This window comes from Leucopleurus acutus (genome assembly GCF_964270905.1).
Source record: "Leucopleurus acutus genome assembly, chromosome: 3".
Taxonomy (NCBI): Eukaryota; Metazoa; Chordata; class Mammalia; order Artiodactyla; family Delphinidae; genus Leucopleurus; species Leucopleurus acutus.
In genome coordinates, this window is record NC_139145.1 from 6781473 (window position 1) to 6798771 (window position 17299).

The 17299-nt window shown below is 53.1% G+C and overlaps 1 protein-coding gene across 2 annotated transcripts in view; it reads right to left on the reverse strand.

Moving 5' to 3' along the window:
• Positions 1-3789: 3789 nt before the first annotated feature.
• OLFM2 (olfactomedin 2) overlaps positions 3790-17299 on the reverse strand; it is a gene marked incomplete at its 5' end in the record, with an annotated part of 62084 nt that continues 48574 nt past the window's right edge. For both annotated transcript variants that reach the window (XM_082837086.1, XM_082837085.1), the window contains 5 exons: positions 3790-4549; positions 6050-6156; positions 6490-6709; positions 6962-7108; positions 8874-9023. In XM_082837086.1, coding sequence (XP_082693212.1) covers positions 3872-4549; positions 6050-6156; positions 6490-6709; positions 6962-7108; positions 8874-9023 — 1302 coding nt within the window. In that variant the 3' untranslated portion in view covers positions 3790-3871. The remainder of the gene's footprint in view (positions 4550-6049; positions 6157-6489; positions 6710-6961; positions 7109-8873; positions 9024-17299) is intronic.

Here is a 17299-nt window from a genome sequence, read left to right on the forward strand (position 1 = left end):
GCTTGGGGGCATCCTAGCGGCAGCCGGACTCTCGGGGAATTGGAGCATTGCTCAGCGCCAGCGCTCCTCACACTCGGGTGTTCAAGGGCCCTGACCCCCCCAGCTCTGGATTCAGCAGGTCGGGTGGAGCAGGGCATCCTCGGGGAGCCAGACTGAAGCCCCCGTCCCCTGGGTGCTCTCGCCGCCCCCCTCCCACCAACTCCCTCCACGCATGTGGGCCACTTGAGTTAGAATGAACTACGCCCAGCACCCTGAGGCCTGCTTCCCTGTCGCCACAAGCGCTCTGGAAGATTGTGCTTGGGTCCTGCGGCCTCTGCAGGCGCCGTTACCATGGCAGCAGGGGGCCAGGCGGGTGGGGGTTCCTGCCGGGCGCCTCTGAGAGCAGGGATCCTGCCCCGCCCTCTGGGGGAGGGGCCTCCGTGGAGCAGAGGGAATCGCTGTGGCACATGGGGGTGGGGGTGGGGGGGGACTCTTCCTCCTCTTCAGATTGGGGGCTGGGGTGCGGCCCACCTCTTGTGCATCACCTCCTCGTAGCTGCCCCGGGGCCAGGGCCTGGGCTGGGGGCTCAGGTCAGTCAGGAGGTTTGCGGCGCTGCTGAGAGGCGGTTAGGCCTGGTCTGCCCACCTGCTTCACGGGGACCAGCCCAGGGCGGGGGCGGGGGGCAGGTGGCGGGCTAGCGGGGCTTGGGCACCTGAGGAAAATAAAGCCCTTCCTGGCCTGACACCAGGGAACACCCCGCCCCCCGCCCCGCCCCCATCCCCGACGAAGCTGAGCCTCTGATAAAAGCCCCGAGTCTCAAACAGCCACCTGGGCCCGACTCCCATCTGGCCAGCTTCTGGAGCCATCGCTCTCTGCCTGCCGCCTGCCAGAGCGTTTGTCATTAGGAAGGTTTAATGAATTTCCTCTCAGCTCTGGTGGGCTGGGGAGAGCCGGATGGTTGGCTGCGCCTCCAGGCAGAATCCTCTCCCACCGCCCGTGGAGGCCACAAGGCAGGCAGCAGCCCTGCTGTCTGCGCCAACCGTTCTGTGGTGTCGGGGGAGCCACTGCACCCCTCCAGGTCCAAAGGAGCCTCTGGGAAGGATCGGAAATGAGTACTTGGGGGCGGAAGGGTTTTCAGGGTCCTGCTCCAAGGCACCGCCTGAGGGTGGGCCTGTGCCTCGCTCTCAGCACCAAAGGCCTGGGGAAGGTCTCCCTGGGCTCCCAGGCATCTGAGATGCTGCCGGGGAAGGGAGGGTGCGGGGTGTGTGTGTGTGTGTGTGTGTGTGTGTGTGTGTGTGTGTGTGTGTGTGTGCGCGCGCGCGCGCGCCCAAGCCTGCATGTGCCCATGTGACTAGCTGGCCTTAGGTGTGTGTCTGTCCTGTGTGGCCCGGGGGTCCCTCCGTCTGGGAGTGACCACCTGCCTCCATGGACCTCCCTCTTCCTTTGTCTAGCTGCAGTGGCCAAAAACCAACACAAAAGAACGTTGCTCTTTGGTAAACATGCCCCCAGAGCCCACTCAGCACGCGTGATTCACGAGCTGTGGCTTGTGTCACCTGCTCCACACCCCTCCTGCCCAGAAGTGAGGCCCTAAATCCCAGGCCTTCAGCGTGGTGAGAGTATACTCTTTGTCACTGGTCTGGCATCTCCCGGCCCAAACTCGACCCAGGGGGCTGGTTTCCACTCTTGCCGTTTTCACCAGCTCAGGCTTCTGTGGCCGCAGAGCAGGGCTAGAGCCAGTTACTTCAACTCGGGGTAACATGGGTACTGCCACAGGATGGGCTAAAAAGCTTCCCCGATGTAGACAGACACACCTCCACAAAAGGGGAAGCAGGGGAAGCAGTAGGCAGCCTAGGACACACGCAGATGACACACAACCCTCGCCTGGGTCGAGGGGCAGGGGGTTAATTACTCCTTGCCTACCTTGGTTGGAACAAAAGCCACCAACCCCAAAGTATAAGGAGGGCTGGGCCTGCCTCTCTGTGTGTGTGTGAAAGAGAGAAGGGGCACCTGTGGGCATCTGTCTGATGCCCAATACAAATCGGAGGGATGGGGCGCAGATGTTCTAGGTGCCCTCGCCCTGTCCCTGTTTTTTGTTTGTGTGTTTGTTTTTTAAAAGCAGATGCAGAGCGAAGTGCCTCTCAAGGTGCTTATCCAGGAATCGATTCTCTTCAATGTCGAACTTGTTAATTTAAATGGAAATGAATTGCTTTTCTTGAAGATTTCTTTAAAAATTGGTTTTAAATGAGTGCATTAGGCAGTCGCATTTATTATTCATTGGTTTCATCGGCAGTACGGCCCCAGTGTCCCGAGTTCCCGGAGATGCCATCACGGAGCGGAGATGATTTAATCAGGCCATTAATTAGAGACGGGGAGACAGGGAGGGAGGGTTCCTCCCAGAGGAGCAAGCTTGGCCTCCGTGGCCTCAGCAGGGCCGGGCGGGGGGGGGGGGGTGTTGTCTGGGCCGGTGGGCTGTTTGCACAATGTTTCTGCTGGAGATTTCAGGGGGGGCCGTGTGTTGGGGCGTACGCGGGGGTGGGGAGTGGTCAGCACTACCTTTGTTCCCGGCCACAGCTTCAGAGGCGACTGTCTCCCCCATCTCCTTGCAGTCTGTCACCCAGGCTACCAAAGATCTGGCTAAAATAAAGCCTTCATTTTGTTTTTCCCCTTCTATGACCCCCTCCCACTCCACCTTAGTCACACTGCCGAGGTTCCTGAGGACTTGGCCTTTGCTTACTTCAGTCTCTTCCCCACGCGCTCACACACCCCTTCCCTTCCTGTCTCTGATACTTGCTAGCTTTGCCCGTCCTTCCCCTCCAGGAGCTCCAGTCCCCATGTAGGTCCCCACGTCAGGGACTGTCCCTGCCCAAGCCCGGGCACGGGGCATGGGTGTGTCCAGCGGAAGGGCCCCCATGCACTTTCAGACTCGCTGTCTTTTTTTAATCAGCTAACTCAGAACAGGTGCAACTCATACAAAATGATTTTGATGTTACAAAGAAAAAAGAGAAGAAAAATGAAAAATTCTGTGTGCTACCCTCTCATACCCATATTCTTAAAAGCAGCCAACTTGTTAAAAACCCATTTTAAAAGCTGCCAGATGGGTTACTGATGCACCTGTGTGATCAGCGAGTGAAAAAAAAAAAAACAGTGACAAAGAATATTCATTTGAGGCCAGTCTTCATCGTTGTGATAGAGTTCTTGGTTATCTGGATCATGTTGTTTGAAACAAGTTTGGATCGGGTGTCCTCTCCTCTCTTCCCAAAGGGCTCTGCCAGGGCCCTCACCCACCCACCCCCCGGGCTGGGCTTACCTGCCCCTGTTCACAAAGCTTGCGGCCTGGGACAAGGGGACCCAGCTGGGGTGGGCCTCCAGGCTCACCCTCCACCTGGCCTCTTCTGCCCCTTCCAGACACACAGAGCCGCTGAAGCATGAAATGTCAAAGGTCCCGTTTATTCCAGCAACCCGGAAAGAAAAGGTGTAAATAAAATAAACATCCATGCACTCAACTCCTTGGGTCGGGAGGAGGGGACGTGAAGCCAGGAGGAGGAGGACTGAGTGGGACGCAAAGAGGGAAGGGAGGGAGGGAGAGAGACAGGCAGCGATAGCTGGAGAGTCACATTGACCAAAAGATAGAGAGGCCTCAATAAAAAGAAAGCGAAGTATCAAAATCAGAGATCAATAAAGAAGAGACGATACTGAGAAAACGCACTGACAACAGAAGCAGAGAATGAAAGCTGGGCGCAAAGGTGGAGGGAGAAAAAACAGTACAGGAGGGGAGAGGGAGAGGGAGAGAGAGGGCAGGACAGAGACAGAAAGATAAATTTGGAAGGACGCAGGCGGAGTAGAAAGGGCTCCCGTGGCCCTCGTGTGGCTGCGTGAGCGACGACGGCAGCCCCTAGGGGCCCCCAGCGGTGCTGATGACGTGGAAGAGGGTGACATTGTAGAGCACCTGGTGGCCATTGTTCCAGGTGTAGAGGGCCCGCTCGCGGGGGTTGTAATCCAGCATGGAGATGTGGGAGTACTGGTTGTGGAAGGGCACGTCTGTGTACTCGTAGCTGGACGTGTTGGTGAAGTAGGCGAAGTAGACCTTGGCCCCGGCCAGGTGGGAGTTGGTCACGTAGAGCACGCCACAGATCATGAAGGCCTCGCCGGCGCTGCGCTTGGGGTAGCCGGTGTCCCAGGACCGCACGACCTCGAGGGTGTGCGGGTCCAGCCGGCTGACCACGATGTTGCCTGCGTTCTGGTTGGTGGTGTACACGGCCCAGAGCCCACTCTCGTCCACCATGAAGTCCATGTCCGAGAAGCCACCCCAGGAGTAGGGGAAGGTGTTATTGTAGCCGGCCCCAGGGAGGCTCCTCTGCACCAGCACGGAACGCGAGCGGAAGTGGTACTTGACCACCACGTTGCTCTGGTACTTGTTGTAGAACAGGGAGCCATTGTACACCACGTGGCCCGTGCCTGCCCACGGCTGGGGCAGCAGGTGCTGGATAAAGTTCTGGCCTTTGATGAAGTCTCCCAGAGTACGGAACTCCAGGACCCGCCGGCCCTTGTAATAGCCATCCATGTACCAGACCTGCGAGAGAGCCGCTGGTCACTGGTGGACCACCACCAATGACCCAAAGGTCCCAGCAGCCACTAAGGAATCATACGGTCATTAGGGATCAACAGTCACTAAGTGGTCATTACTCAGTCATGGGATGTCCAGTGACCTTTCATGACCAGGCATCATCCCAGTGACTGGGATCATTTGGTCAGGGAGTGCTATTGGTCTCAGACGCTCAGAGGACAGTGCTTGATCCCCAAGAATCGGGGAAACTGCAGTCCCTGGCGACTCACTGGGCCTAGGAGTTCACTGGTCATTGGATATGGGATGGTTAGTGGTCATTAGGCTGCCCTTGGGTGGTAAGAGGTCACGTGAATCCATCGCCCGTGGGTAATTCCTGTACGTCAGCATCCTCTCCGTCAACGTCTTTCGCTGTCACCATGGTATTAGCGTGTGTGAGTGCCCTTACTCATGCTGGTTATTGGGCTAAGCAACCTAAAAACTGTAACGCTGATGTTATCATAACCATTTTTAAGATAAGGAAAATTGAGGCTCAGAGACATTAAGGAACCTCCCCAAGTTTCCCAGCTAAGAATTGGTGGAAGCGGGATATAACTCCAAGTCTGATTTCTTTTTTTTTTTTGGTGCCTCGTGGCTTGTGGGATCTTAGTTCCCCGACGAGGGACTGAACCCATGCCCCAGCAGTGGAAGCACCAATCCTAACCACTGGGCCACCGGGCAATTCCCCCCAAACCCAAGCTCGTAACCCCTTGGTTGAACCACCATGATGCCTGGGAGGCCATGATCACAGTGGGGCAGTGGCTATTTGCTGCCTCTAATCTATGACACCCTATGGCTGCCCAGTGACCGACATCCATCACTAGGATAGTCACTAGGCAGTTAATAGATGGTTCCTGTGGATCAGAGGTGACAGGCAATTGTGACCATGGTGGCCACCGGAAGTTTAAAGGTCATTGAGGGCTTCCCTGGTGGCGCAGCGGTTGAGAGTCCGCCTGCCGATGCAGGGGACACGGGTTCGTGCCCCGGTCCGGGAAGATCCCACGTGCCGCGGAGCGGCTGGGCCCGTGAGCCATGGCCGCTGAGCCTGCACGTCCGGAGCCTGTGCTCCGCAACGGGAGAGGCCACAACAGTGAGAGGCCCGCGTACCGAAAAAAAAAAAAAAATCATTGAGTGGTGCTGGTAGGTCCTAGTCCTTGGGAAGGCAGTGGTCACTGGTGGTTACTTTGAGGTCAGTGGTCACTGGAAGCTGGTCATTAGTACTAGTAACCATTAGTCTCTATACAGTCATTGGAGGTCAGCTGACTTACAGATTCACAGGGCTGGAAAGTTCTTGGTCACTTGGTGGTCGCTAGACAGTCAGGGGGAGGTCCAAGGGCCCTGGAGACCCTAGGACACTTTGGCTTACAAGATAATCATTGATGTGGAATCGCTTGGCGCCTAGGGGCAGCCACAGGCTATGTCTCCTCCTCAGTATAGCTTCTGACCCCTGGTGTGGGCCCAGTCACTCACCCGGCTATCCGCACTGGGGGCCATCGTGTCAGTCATCCAGGAGCCGAAGCGGGACCCCATGGCCCGAATGGTGATGGGGTTACTGACCCCCGTCAGCTTCCCACAGCCTGGGAGGCAGGAACAGGGGGATGAGGGTGGAGAATGGGAAGAGCGCAAGGGAGGCAGGGCAAGGATGAGGTAGTGTGATCAAACTGAAGAGCTGGGAACAGGGGTGAGGAAGGATCCAGAAATCTGGTCCCAAGGTGGAGTGAGGTTGGGGGTGAGGGACTGGAAGTGTAGGGTCAGGAGCATTTCTAGCTTCTGGGTCTATTTTTGGCCTTGGGTAGGGAGGTCAAGGGTCAAAGTTTCGAAGTTAGAGGTCAAAACCATGCCCTGGGCACACAGAGGGTTTTGGGGTTGGGTGTGGAGGCCAGGGGTCAAGATCAAATATCAAGGCATACCCAGCTTCTGGGCACAGGCGTGGAGCCGGGCCTCCAGTGCCATCACCCGCTGCTGCAGGTCCCCGTAGCCGTAGGCGCCCATCTCCTCCTGGATGGCTGCAAGGCTGCCGGAGAGATTCCTCACCTCCTCCCGCAGGCGCACAATGGTCCTCATGTCCGCCTTGTACTGCTCCAGGACCGAGCTCAGGGGCAACAGCTCCGTCATCCTGTCCTTCATCTCCTGCTCCCAAGGTGGAACCATTGCTGATCCCAACCCCTGACCAGTGGCCCAGACCTGAGCCCAGCCTTCAACCCACAACTTCACCCCTTATCTCTGATGCACACCTGGCCCTTGGCATTCAGCCCACACTGGACCCTAGATCTGGGCCAGCCAACTCTCGGTCCTTCCCAGATGTGACCCCCACTCTGGGAACTAATGGGCACCAATCCCAATGCTTCTCTTGACCTCTGACCTGAACCCAGAAGGACCCACCTGGAAGCTCTTGGCCGAAAGGGACCCGTCGGCCGCCCGGAGCCTCGCATCCAGGCTCCGCATGAGGGTCTCCATGCTTCGCACGTACTGGAGGTCACGGTACGTCCGCAACTCAAGGACCTCCATGGACTGGGAGACGTTCTGAACCTAGGAACTTGGAGGGTTAGGAAGAGCCACACTCCTGTCCCCGTCCCCGGGATGCCACAGACAAGACCTGGCGGGGCCAGAGGCCAAACATCCAACCAACCTTCTCCTCCCAACCTTACCAGCAACCTGACCTCCCAATGGCAGGCCCAATCCATCCACTGGCTACTAGTCTGGCCACCACCACCTCCCACCTCTTCCCTCTTCCCTGCTGTCCCTGCCTCCACTCTCGTCCCCAGCAGTCAAGTCTCCACAGAGCAGCCAGACAGAAGTTTTTCTTTTTTCTTCTTTTGGCCACACTGCGAGGCGTGTGGGATCTTAGTTCCCCAACCAGGGATTGAACCCAGGCCTCCTGCAGGGGAAGCACGGAGTCTTAACCGCTGGACCACCGGGGAAGTCCCGAGAGGGAGTTTTTCAAAAGGAAGATTGGATCACCTTCCCCTGCAGACCCTGCGAGCTGGTCCTGCCCCTTTGCCTGCCTACTCGCCGTGTTCATCCACTGCAACCACCAGCCCAACTTCGCTCACATAGATTTGAAGCTTCTTCCGTCCTCAGGGCCTTTGCACTTGCTGATCCCTCTACCTGGAGCGCTGTTCCCTTTGTCTTCGTCGCTGGCTTCGCCTCATCCTTCATGTCTCAACTCCAGCATCACCTCCTCAGAGTGGCCTTCCCTGATCACCCTGCCTTAAGCAGCCACTCACCCTCTCCCCCTTACGTGGTTATTTTCTTTCCAGCTATGACTACTACCTGGAACATTCCTATTCATCTGTCTCCTGTAGGTGGGATCCTCAGAGGCAGACCCAGTGTCTGGCTTGTCCACGGCTGAATGCTCAGTAAATACTAGATGCTCAATAAATACCTTTAGGCTAAATGAGGGAACTGAACTTCCCCTTGCCCTGACCTCTCCTAATCCAGACCGAGGGCCCCCTAGCTCCCACCTCCACTTGGCTAAGTTGAGTTCCTCCCGGCCAAGGTGAACTCAGAGGCAACACTGGATGCTTGTTGAAATATACAGACTTTCCTGAACCATTGTTCACGTGACACTTGGAAGTTCTCAGAAAGTCAAGAGCCTGATACCCATCCTGGACGCCACAAAACATTTTTATGGTCATGGTCAACAATCAGGGGACACCACATGGCCATTCTGCACTGTTGGGGAAAGCAGTTCCGGTGTCACGGGCAGGGCAGGATCCTACAGAGTTAATGGGTGGAAGACTCCAGTGCCAACAAGGGTCTCTTCTGTCCTCAGCTTCCTCCTCTACAGGATGGCGGTGGGAAGTTGCTAGTCCCTTTCAACGCCGACATCAGAGGTGACTAATGGGCAATTCAGCTGGGTAGTGGCAAGAGACAGCAGTCGGCCTCTAAAGGGCACCGGAATATCCTTGGGAATGTACTGAATGGGGACCAGTTTATATCAACCACAATCAGAAGGGGGAGGCATCTTTATGTAAGTCTCTTGGGATGGAGGGTGAGACCTTCCTTAGCAGGTGAGTCTGGCTGAGTGCGTGGTGGGGCCAGAGCTCATGCACCGAAGACTCAGATGCTGCCACTGGGGTTCTCCTTCCCTGTCCCCATACAGCGCTCAGCTTCTCCTCCAAAGAAAGCACTAAACAGATATTGACCGAAATATCCACCTGGAGGGGAGCCAGGTCATCCACCAGTTCTGAATAATCTGCTTGGCTAGATCTGGCCCCGGCTGATCTGGATGGGGGCAGAGGGCAGGGTGGGAATTGGGAGATTTTCACAAGGGAACCTGGAAGGTTCTTACCTTCTCCATCATCTGCCGCAGCTCCCGGCTCCGGCCATCGCGGGAGCAGGTGCTCTGCGCGGGGATCACGGCCGTGCAGATGCATTTTCCGTCGGGAGCCTGGGCCGAGGTGTACAGCTGCCAGCCTTCCTCTGGGCTTTGGAAGAGGGTCTGCGGGGAGGTCGGAGTCAGAGAGTGGGAACCCAATGGGGGAATCACCCCATCGCTCCTGGGAGAGAAAAGGGGCCCCGGAGAGATGACAGAGGTCTTTTGCTGGACCCTTGGAATGTGCCAGACGATGTGCTAAGTGCCAGACGTGTGTGATCTCAATCCCTCCTCGGGGAGCCCCATTTTACGGATGATAAGACTGAGGTATGAGGGGCGAAGGAACATGGCAAGGAATTGTGGGATTTGAGCCCTTCCAAAGAGGGGAATTCATTCTCTCAAACACATTTGCACACGCATGCAACAATGCCTCCATAACCACCATTAGAACATAGACTCAGACTCCTACCAACCCTCACACCTGAACATTCCTCTCTGCTTCTCGACCCACAGTGACAGACAGGTTCTGGATATATCTTGGGGGCCACTAAGCATAACTCTACTATTTTCATTCCCCCTTCCACCAACCCCTGTTCCTGAGAAGAGGCAGGGTGATGGCCAAAGGGTGACCGACTCCTCACAGAGACCGCCAAGCCCTTGACTAGAAGGTGTCACTTTTAGACTCCTCCTAAACTAAGCTTCAAGTCAGTTGATGCTGCTCAGATAATTCAGGGATCAATTATGGCTGTGCTTCCCAAACCATGCTCCTTGGAACCCTGGCAATCTTAGCAGGCATGCTGGGAAGACGGTACTCTGAGGTCAAATATGTTTGTGCATTGCTGAGTGAAATGAGTTTCTTTCTGTCTTTTTTTTTTTTCTTTTTTGGCCATGCTGCGCGGCTTGAGGGCTTAGTTCCCCGATCAGGGATCAAACCCGGGCCCTCAGCAGTGAAAGCACAGAGCTCCAACCACTGGACCACCAGGGAATTCCTGAAACGAGTTTCTTTAATGCAGGACTTATCAGAACCTTTGAAATGCTCATCTTCATCAGGGAACTGATGCTGGTTGTTCAGGTTTTTAAGGGATGCGTGTGTCCTATGGCTCATGTTCATCAGAGCCATATTTTTCCAAAATTATTAGAAAATATCTAGTGAATGCCTATTCTATGCCAGGCATGGGTCTGGGATAGGGTCTAGGAAGAGAGAGACGAAGAAAGCATATCGATTGCTGCCCATAGATGTGGAGGAGACAGACATGAATTACGGAATCCTACCATTACTTCTAGAACTATATGCTGCAGTGAATGCTACAAAGAAAGTACAGAGAGTAACAGACCCTCCCAGGCTGAGGGTCTCAGAGGAGGTGCCCCAGGGAAGGGACAAGTAAGCTGAACTTGAGGGATGAGTGAGCCAGGAGAAGGGGAGAGAGGAAGGGACACTTCTGGCACACAAATTCTGACCAATACCTGGAGGGATTGGAGGAACATTACTCAAAAAGCATTGAATCCTCACTGGATGGAACGTGTTGGGCCCTCAGATCAGGCCCCCTTGAGCTTCCCCAGAACGTACTGGAGTCAGTCACAAGTCCCAGGCTTTTGGTTTTTAATCAGGGCATGGTGGTCTCATTTGTTCAACAAATATTTGTTAAGCTCCTGCTGTGTGTCAGGCTCTGTTCTGGACATTGAAAACATAGTAAACAAAACACAAACACAAAAAGCTCCTCTAGGAGTTACTTTAAAGTGGGGAGCAACAGAAATAAATAAGTTAACACCAAGTATTTAAAGGATTTTGAGTGCCATAGAGAGAAGTAAAGCAGGGAAGAAATGATGGAGGATGCTAGGGTTGGGGGGTGGTTAAGGTTGCAATTTTAGGGGCCCTGGGAAGGGCTTAATGAGAAGATGTCATTTGAGTAAAGACCTGAAGGAGGTGAGGGAGGAGCCATGAGGATATCTGGGGAAAGATGCTCCAGGCAGAGAGACCAGCAAGTGCAAAGGCCCTGAGGCCGGACCATGCCTGGTATGGCTGGGAAACATGGAGGAGGCTAGTTCAGCTAGAACAGAGTCACCGAGGGAGAGATTGTGCGCGGGGTGGGGGAGATGAGGACAGAGATGGGACAGGACAGCATGTGCAGGGCCTTGTGGACCATGGGGAGGACACATTTTTGCTCTGAGTGAGGTAGGAGCCAAGGAGGGTTCTGTGCAGAGGATGGACAGGACCTGACTCAGGTGTTCACAAGCGCCCCCTGGCTGCTGTGGGGGGGAACAGACTGTGGGTGTGAGGTGGCAAGGGTGGGAAACCAGGGCAGAGGTGACTGCAAGAGTCCAGGCAAGCGGTGATGGGTGGAAACCGAGGAGATGGGAAGTAGAAGATGCTGGTCCTATCCAGAATGCATTCCTAAGACAGGGAAGAAAGTCTGATAAAACCCCAAGTGTTTTACAGAGAAACAAAGCTTCACCATCATGGATCATTTGCACAGCCGCTACTTACCACCCCGCAGAGGCTGTTCCCATGAGCTGTAGCAGAGATAAGCCAGGCTGTGGGCAGTGGGCAATGGGCAACCCCAGAGACTCCAGCTGTTAGCCCACTTTTTCTCTCCCACTCAATAAAGCCTTTTTTTTTTAGCTTATTGGAATGTGAGCAAGTGATATCACTGTTCAGATGAGCTTGACTCGTCCGCTAATTTATAAGAAAAAAAGAAAACATTCATAGATGCCATCTGAAACTATTGTCATTAGTCATTCTTTGAGCCTTATGTACTCACTTCGGAGGTTGAGGGAACCCCCTCTTTACAAGTCCGTGTCTCCCCGGCGGAGGAATGAAGTCACTCACCTTCCCAGGCTCCCTTGCATGTAGGCATGGTCCAGGTGGAGCCCACACTCCAGCCTTACTGCAGAGCGCCTCACTGCCAAGGGCTTCCTCGGGTGGTCCGAGCCCACCCTGCCTTTGCACTGGGCAGGCAGAAGCACCTCCCACCCGGAAGTCCCCACGGAGTTCGTGTTAAATACCAGCCCTCTCGCCTCTCCAGTGGGAGAACTCTGGGGTGCCTGCTGCCTGCAGTTTCCCAGAGGATCCCATGGGGATCTGTGCTCCAGGTGCCCACAGTGGGACCATTAGATTGCCCTGCCTGGGTTTCCTTCATTTTCCATCTCCCTTTCGCCACTGGTTCCTCCTGGGATCGCCTCCCAGCTAAGTATTTGCACTCAACTCCTCTCATCCAGCTCTGCTCCTGAAGAAGCCCGACCAAAACCAAGAAGGATGGCCTAAGACAAAAGGGTGACCCAGAGGGGGAGGGATAAATGAGGAGGTTGGGATTAACATACACATACTACTCTATATAAAATAGATAAGCAGGGCTTCCCTGGTGGCGCAGTGGTTAAGAATCTGCCTGCCGATGCAGGGGATGCAGGTTCGAGCCCTGGTCCGGGAAGATGCCACATCTTCCCGGAGTGGAGCGGCTGGGCCCGTGAGCCATGGCCGCTGAGCCTGCGCATCCGGAGCCTGTGCTCCGCAACGGGAGAGGCCGCAACACTGAGAGGCCCGCGTACCGCAAAAAAAAAAAAAAGATAATAAGATCTGACTGTATAGCACAGGGAACTCTATTCAATATTCTGTAATAACCTGTATGGGAAAAGAATCTGAAAAAGAATAGATATATGTATACGTATCACTTTGCTGTACACCTGAAACTAACACCACATTGTAAATCAACTAAACTCCAGTAAAAGATAAAAATTAAAAAAAAGAAAAGAGATTCAGGAATGCCTTCCCCTTTGGTTCTAGGAGAATGCAGAACTAGCTTCACCTTTTTTCATGACAAATACAGTTCTTAAAAAACAAAGACCAAAAAAACAAAACCATGAACTTGAGTCCAAACATCTCCATCTGTGCTCCCCTGGCTCTGATCCCCAAGCAATTTGGATAGAACCCCCCGAAGATTCTCATTTGTGCAGAGACAAAGCAGCCCGGTTCAACATAATTAACATCCCCTTCCTACATTCTGTAGCGTGTGCTTTGAAGCAAACAAGCCATTTTCTCTCAACACACGAAATATTGAATTGTAAAAGAGAAGCATGATTTAAGCGGCGCAGAGAGAAGGCCTCCACGGCTTTCCTAAAATAATTGTCTGCGTTGGACGCACCTCGCTGGAGTGTTCTCTGCAGCGGCGTAATTAAATGCTCGGGGTTTGGCTGCCAAATCTCAGCACGGCAAAGAGCCTGAGTTTCGCCCATCGGGTTCAAGTTCAAACACACAGTCAATTCATGTCCTTGGGAACCCACTGGAACATCCTGGGAGGCTCCGTGTTTGACAGTCCAAAGGCCAGCTCTCCCAGACTGGGTTTAGCTTCAAACCAAAGTCACAGATTCTCAGAGGTCACACTCCTAGGGATAGAGAATGCCTATAACTAAGGGAGATGTTTATAACAGCAGGTGTGAGAGCCGCGGAGTTCTCCTGGTACAGACACTTCTGATCTGGTGGCCTGTCTCACTTCACATGCATATGTGTCCATGCCACTCTCTCACTTTGTCCCAGCTTACCGTTCCCCCTCCCCGTGTCCTCAAGTCCATTCTCTAGTAGGTCTGTGTCTTTATTCCCATCTTGCCCCTAGGTTCTTCATGACCTTTTTTTCTTAGATTCCACATATATGTGTTAGCATACGGTATTTGTTTTTCTCTTTCTGACTTACTTCACTCTGTATGACAGTCTCTAGGTCCCTCCACCTCACTACAAATAACTCAATTTCGTTTCTTTTTATGGCTGAGTAATATTCCATTGTATATATGTGCCACATCTTCTTTATCCATTCATCTGTCAGTGGACACTTAGGTTGCTTCCATGTCCTGGCTATTGTACATAGAGCTGCAGTGAACATTTTGGTACATGACTCTTTATGAATTATGGTTTTCTCAGGGCATATGCCCAGTAGTGGGATTGCTGGGTCGTATGGTAGTTCTATTTTTAGTTTTTTAAGGAACCTCCATACTGTTCTCCATAGTGGCTGGGATTTTTCAAATGCTTTCACCTAGGCTGCTGCCCCAATTGAGCAGCCGTCTATGTAACAGGTCCAGGATTGACTGAGTACAGGACACGCAGGAAAAGTTTTTCCAGCTCTCGCGTCCGGGATCATCAGCTCGGCCTACAGCTCCGTCACCTACGTCTTGGTTCAAAAAACAGTTCTTGGTTCTTCCAGGGGCCGAGGGATTGCTACAGGATCCCAGGGGCAGCCAACCATTGAGCACCGGCTACTGGGGATGAGCAAACAGGACTAGAGCAAGCAGGTGCCTCTTGATAAGTCAAGGATATTATTGCGTTTGAGGCTGGATAATTTAATCAGGAAGCAGAAGTGGCTTGGGGCTCGTATATTTATTTGTTTGCTGCCTTGTTCCAGAGAAGACTGCAAGAGGTTTACAAGGATATGTAAAATACCACACGATAGCTCCAATTAAATAGGAGAGCAGGAATTAGATATTTCTGGAGGGCGGTCTGCCAATCCAAAGCCTTAAGGTTTCTGCATTTGTATTTAACCCCAATCTGAGTCTAAGAATTTAGCCCACGGAAACCATGTGACAAGTACTCAATTGCTACAAGAATGCTCATTAAAGTATTGTCTAAAATTGGACAGCTGGAATTTTTTTCCCCTTCAGTCGTTTGCCAGTAGGGGCATTGATTTTAAAACTCTACACGAGGGAATACTATGCAGCCATTAAAATCGGGGACGAGTAGGGATTTTTATTCCCATCTTCAAATTTACCTTCTAAGTTTTCTACAATAAACATGTATTGTTCTTGTGAAGTCTTTTCTCAGTCCGTTTAAAGTTTTGTGGGTTTTTTTTTTTTTTTTTTTGCAAGGAAGAGAGAGAAAAAGTGGGGACATAGAGCCAGAAGTGAGGCTAAGAAAAACCCATCCCTTAAAAACTTGAACAACCAGCATATGGTTGGGCCATAAATTTGGCTTCAAGCTCCTTAGCAGCCAACTCAAAAAGGGAAAGCTGGTCATTTATGCGGCTCCCAGTGTCCTGAAACAAAAACACACCAGATGCTCAGGAGAAAACTTAACTATTTTTAGTACCAAGAACAGGCAAGGATCTCTCCCACGGTCCTCCCAAAAAGGAGTCCGTGTGATGTCACCAGCATCTTTCCAGACAACATCCTTACAATGGAAATGACTCGTTTCTTCTGGATGGCCCTTCTTCCTACTCAGCTGGTAGAGTAGAGCCAGGTGGTTAAGAGCAGGGTCTGAGGGTCAGGCTGCCTGGGTTGATGTCCTGGCTTGGCCACTCACCTGCTGTGTGAGTTGTTTAACCTCCCTGGGCCTCCTTGCCCTCATCTGTAAATTGGACACGATAATCTGTACCTACCTCACAGCGTTGCTGGGAAGCTTGAACGAGTCAATACCATACATGTGAGAGGGGACTTCCCTGGTGGTCCAGTGGTTAAGATGCCACGTTCCCAATGCAGCGGGCACGGGTTCAATCCCTGGGTGGGGAATTAAGATCCTGCATACCGTGTGGCGTGGCCAAAAAAAAAAAAAAATACTATACTTGTGAGCAATTACAACAGTCATCAGCATGTAGTAAGTGCTACGGAAACGTTTGCTATTATTGTTATAATCCCCATGATGCTCTAAAGCCAATTTGGTAACTTCCTGAAGTCCAAATGGTTGGAATCTGATGCGGGCACTGAACTGAGATGATCTGGAAGAATGGGTGAAAGCCCATTGGATTTGGGGCTGAGAATGCAAGATGATGAGAAGTCACAGCCGGATGGCAGTGAGAGAGAGAAAGAGATACAGGGAGAGACAGGGTGTCGAGTCCTACCAAAGACAGACAGAGACACTGCCCCATCCTACTCGCCACGTGACTCGGCCAGTCCAGTTTCTGGTCCTAGTTACATCTCCCTGATGTAATTTGGTGGAGGGGAGTCCTGCTTCAGTGTAACAGGCAATCAGCAAAGCTCATGGGACTTCCCTGGTGGTCCAGTGGTTAAGACTCCTCATTTCCACGGCAGGGGGCACGGGTTCAATCCCGTAGGGGAACTAAGACCCCACGTGCCATGCGGTCCAGCCAAAACAAAACAAAACAAAAAAGAACAACAACAAAAAAAGACAACAACGAAACCCCAAGGCTCACACGGCCGTGTTCTCTGTGGCCCATCCTCTAGGCAACCTCCTCTTCCTGGAACACACCATGCTTTTTCCCACCTTCAGGTCTTTGCACTGGCTGGTCCCTGAGCCATCAAAACTCTTGTCCCATCTCACGGCTGGGCTAACTCTTCCCCATTTCTAGGGCTCGAGCATAAATGTCTCTTCCGAAAGCAGCCTCCGCTGTCCCTTCCCCATGTTACCCACTTCTCAAGGCACCCTGTGCTTTTTTCCCCTAATACTTGTATTTCTTACTGTATGTCAAGCCTTGTTCTAAGCACTTTGCATGCTTTAACTGGTGGAGCTCTCACCATGGCACTAGGAGACAGGCACCGTCATTATCCACCTTTGAGAGGTGAAGAAAACGTGGGGAGAGAGGGCTCAAATCTCTTGCCCAGAGCTTCACAGTCTATAAGTGGTGGAGCTGGGATTTGAACACAGGCCACGTGGCTCCACAGTCTACACCACCATGCCGCACCTCCCCTGTTCTCCTTCAAGCCCTGATCACAATGGCCATTGGGACCTCTTGGGTGTGACCACTGGCTCAAAGCCTGCCTCCGCCCCGCGACGGGAAAGAGGATGGGAAAGGGGAGTTCTGTCTGCTTTGCTCATTGCTGAATCCCCCAGGCCTGGCATGATGAATGTTTGTTGAATAATTAGATGCTGATGGGCAAACAGCCCATCACGGATTCACCATGCGTTTCCTCTCCACCACCAAATCGGTTTCCGCCTGTCCCAGGGAGGGACTGTCTGAGATCAAGTTGCAGATCATCTGTGGCAGGCGCAGAGGCGGCGGCGGCTCCCCTCTGACTGCAGGGACGGCAGAAAGGCCGTGATGAACGATCAGGGACATACCTATCAGCCACGTCTCAGCCGTGATGGGGCCTGAGTCCCTTTGGAGGGCTTGAGATGATAGCAGGCTGCTCCTGTCAGACCTAGCGGTATTGGGCAAATCCCTGCTGAGTGATAAGCTTGACAGGCTTTAAAGAAGATATCAGCTCACCCGTGCCGAGATGGAGAACCAGAGCCTCCCTCGGTCTGAGCAGCTGGGGCTTGGCCTGTGAGAGCCCGTGGCCGGGGGAGGGGCTGGGATGGGATGAGGGGGGGCGACTGTGAGTTCATTCATTCATGCATTCTTCTTTTTTCTTTTTTGGCCGCGTCCTGCGGCTTGCAGGATCCTAGTTCCCCCACCAGGGATTGAACCCAAGCCCTCGACAGTGAAAGCACTGAGTCCCAACCACTGGACCGCCAGAGAATTCCCGATTCA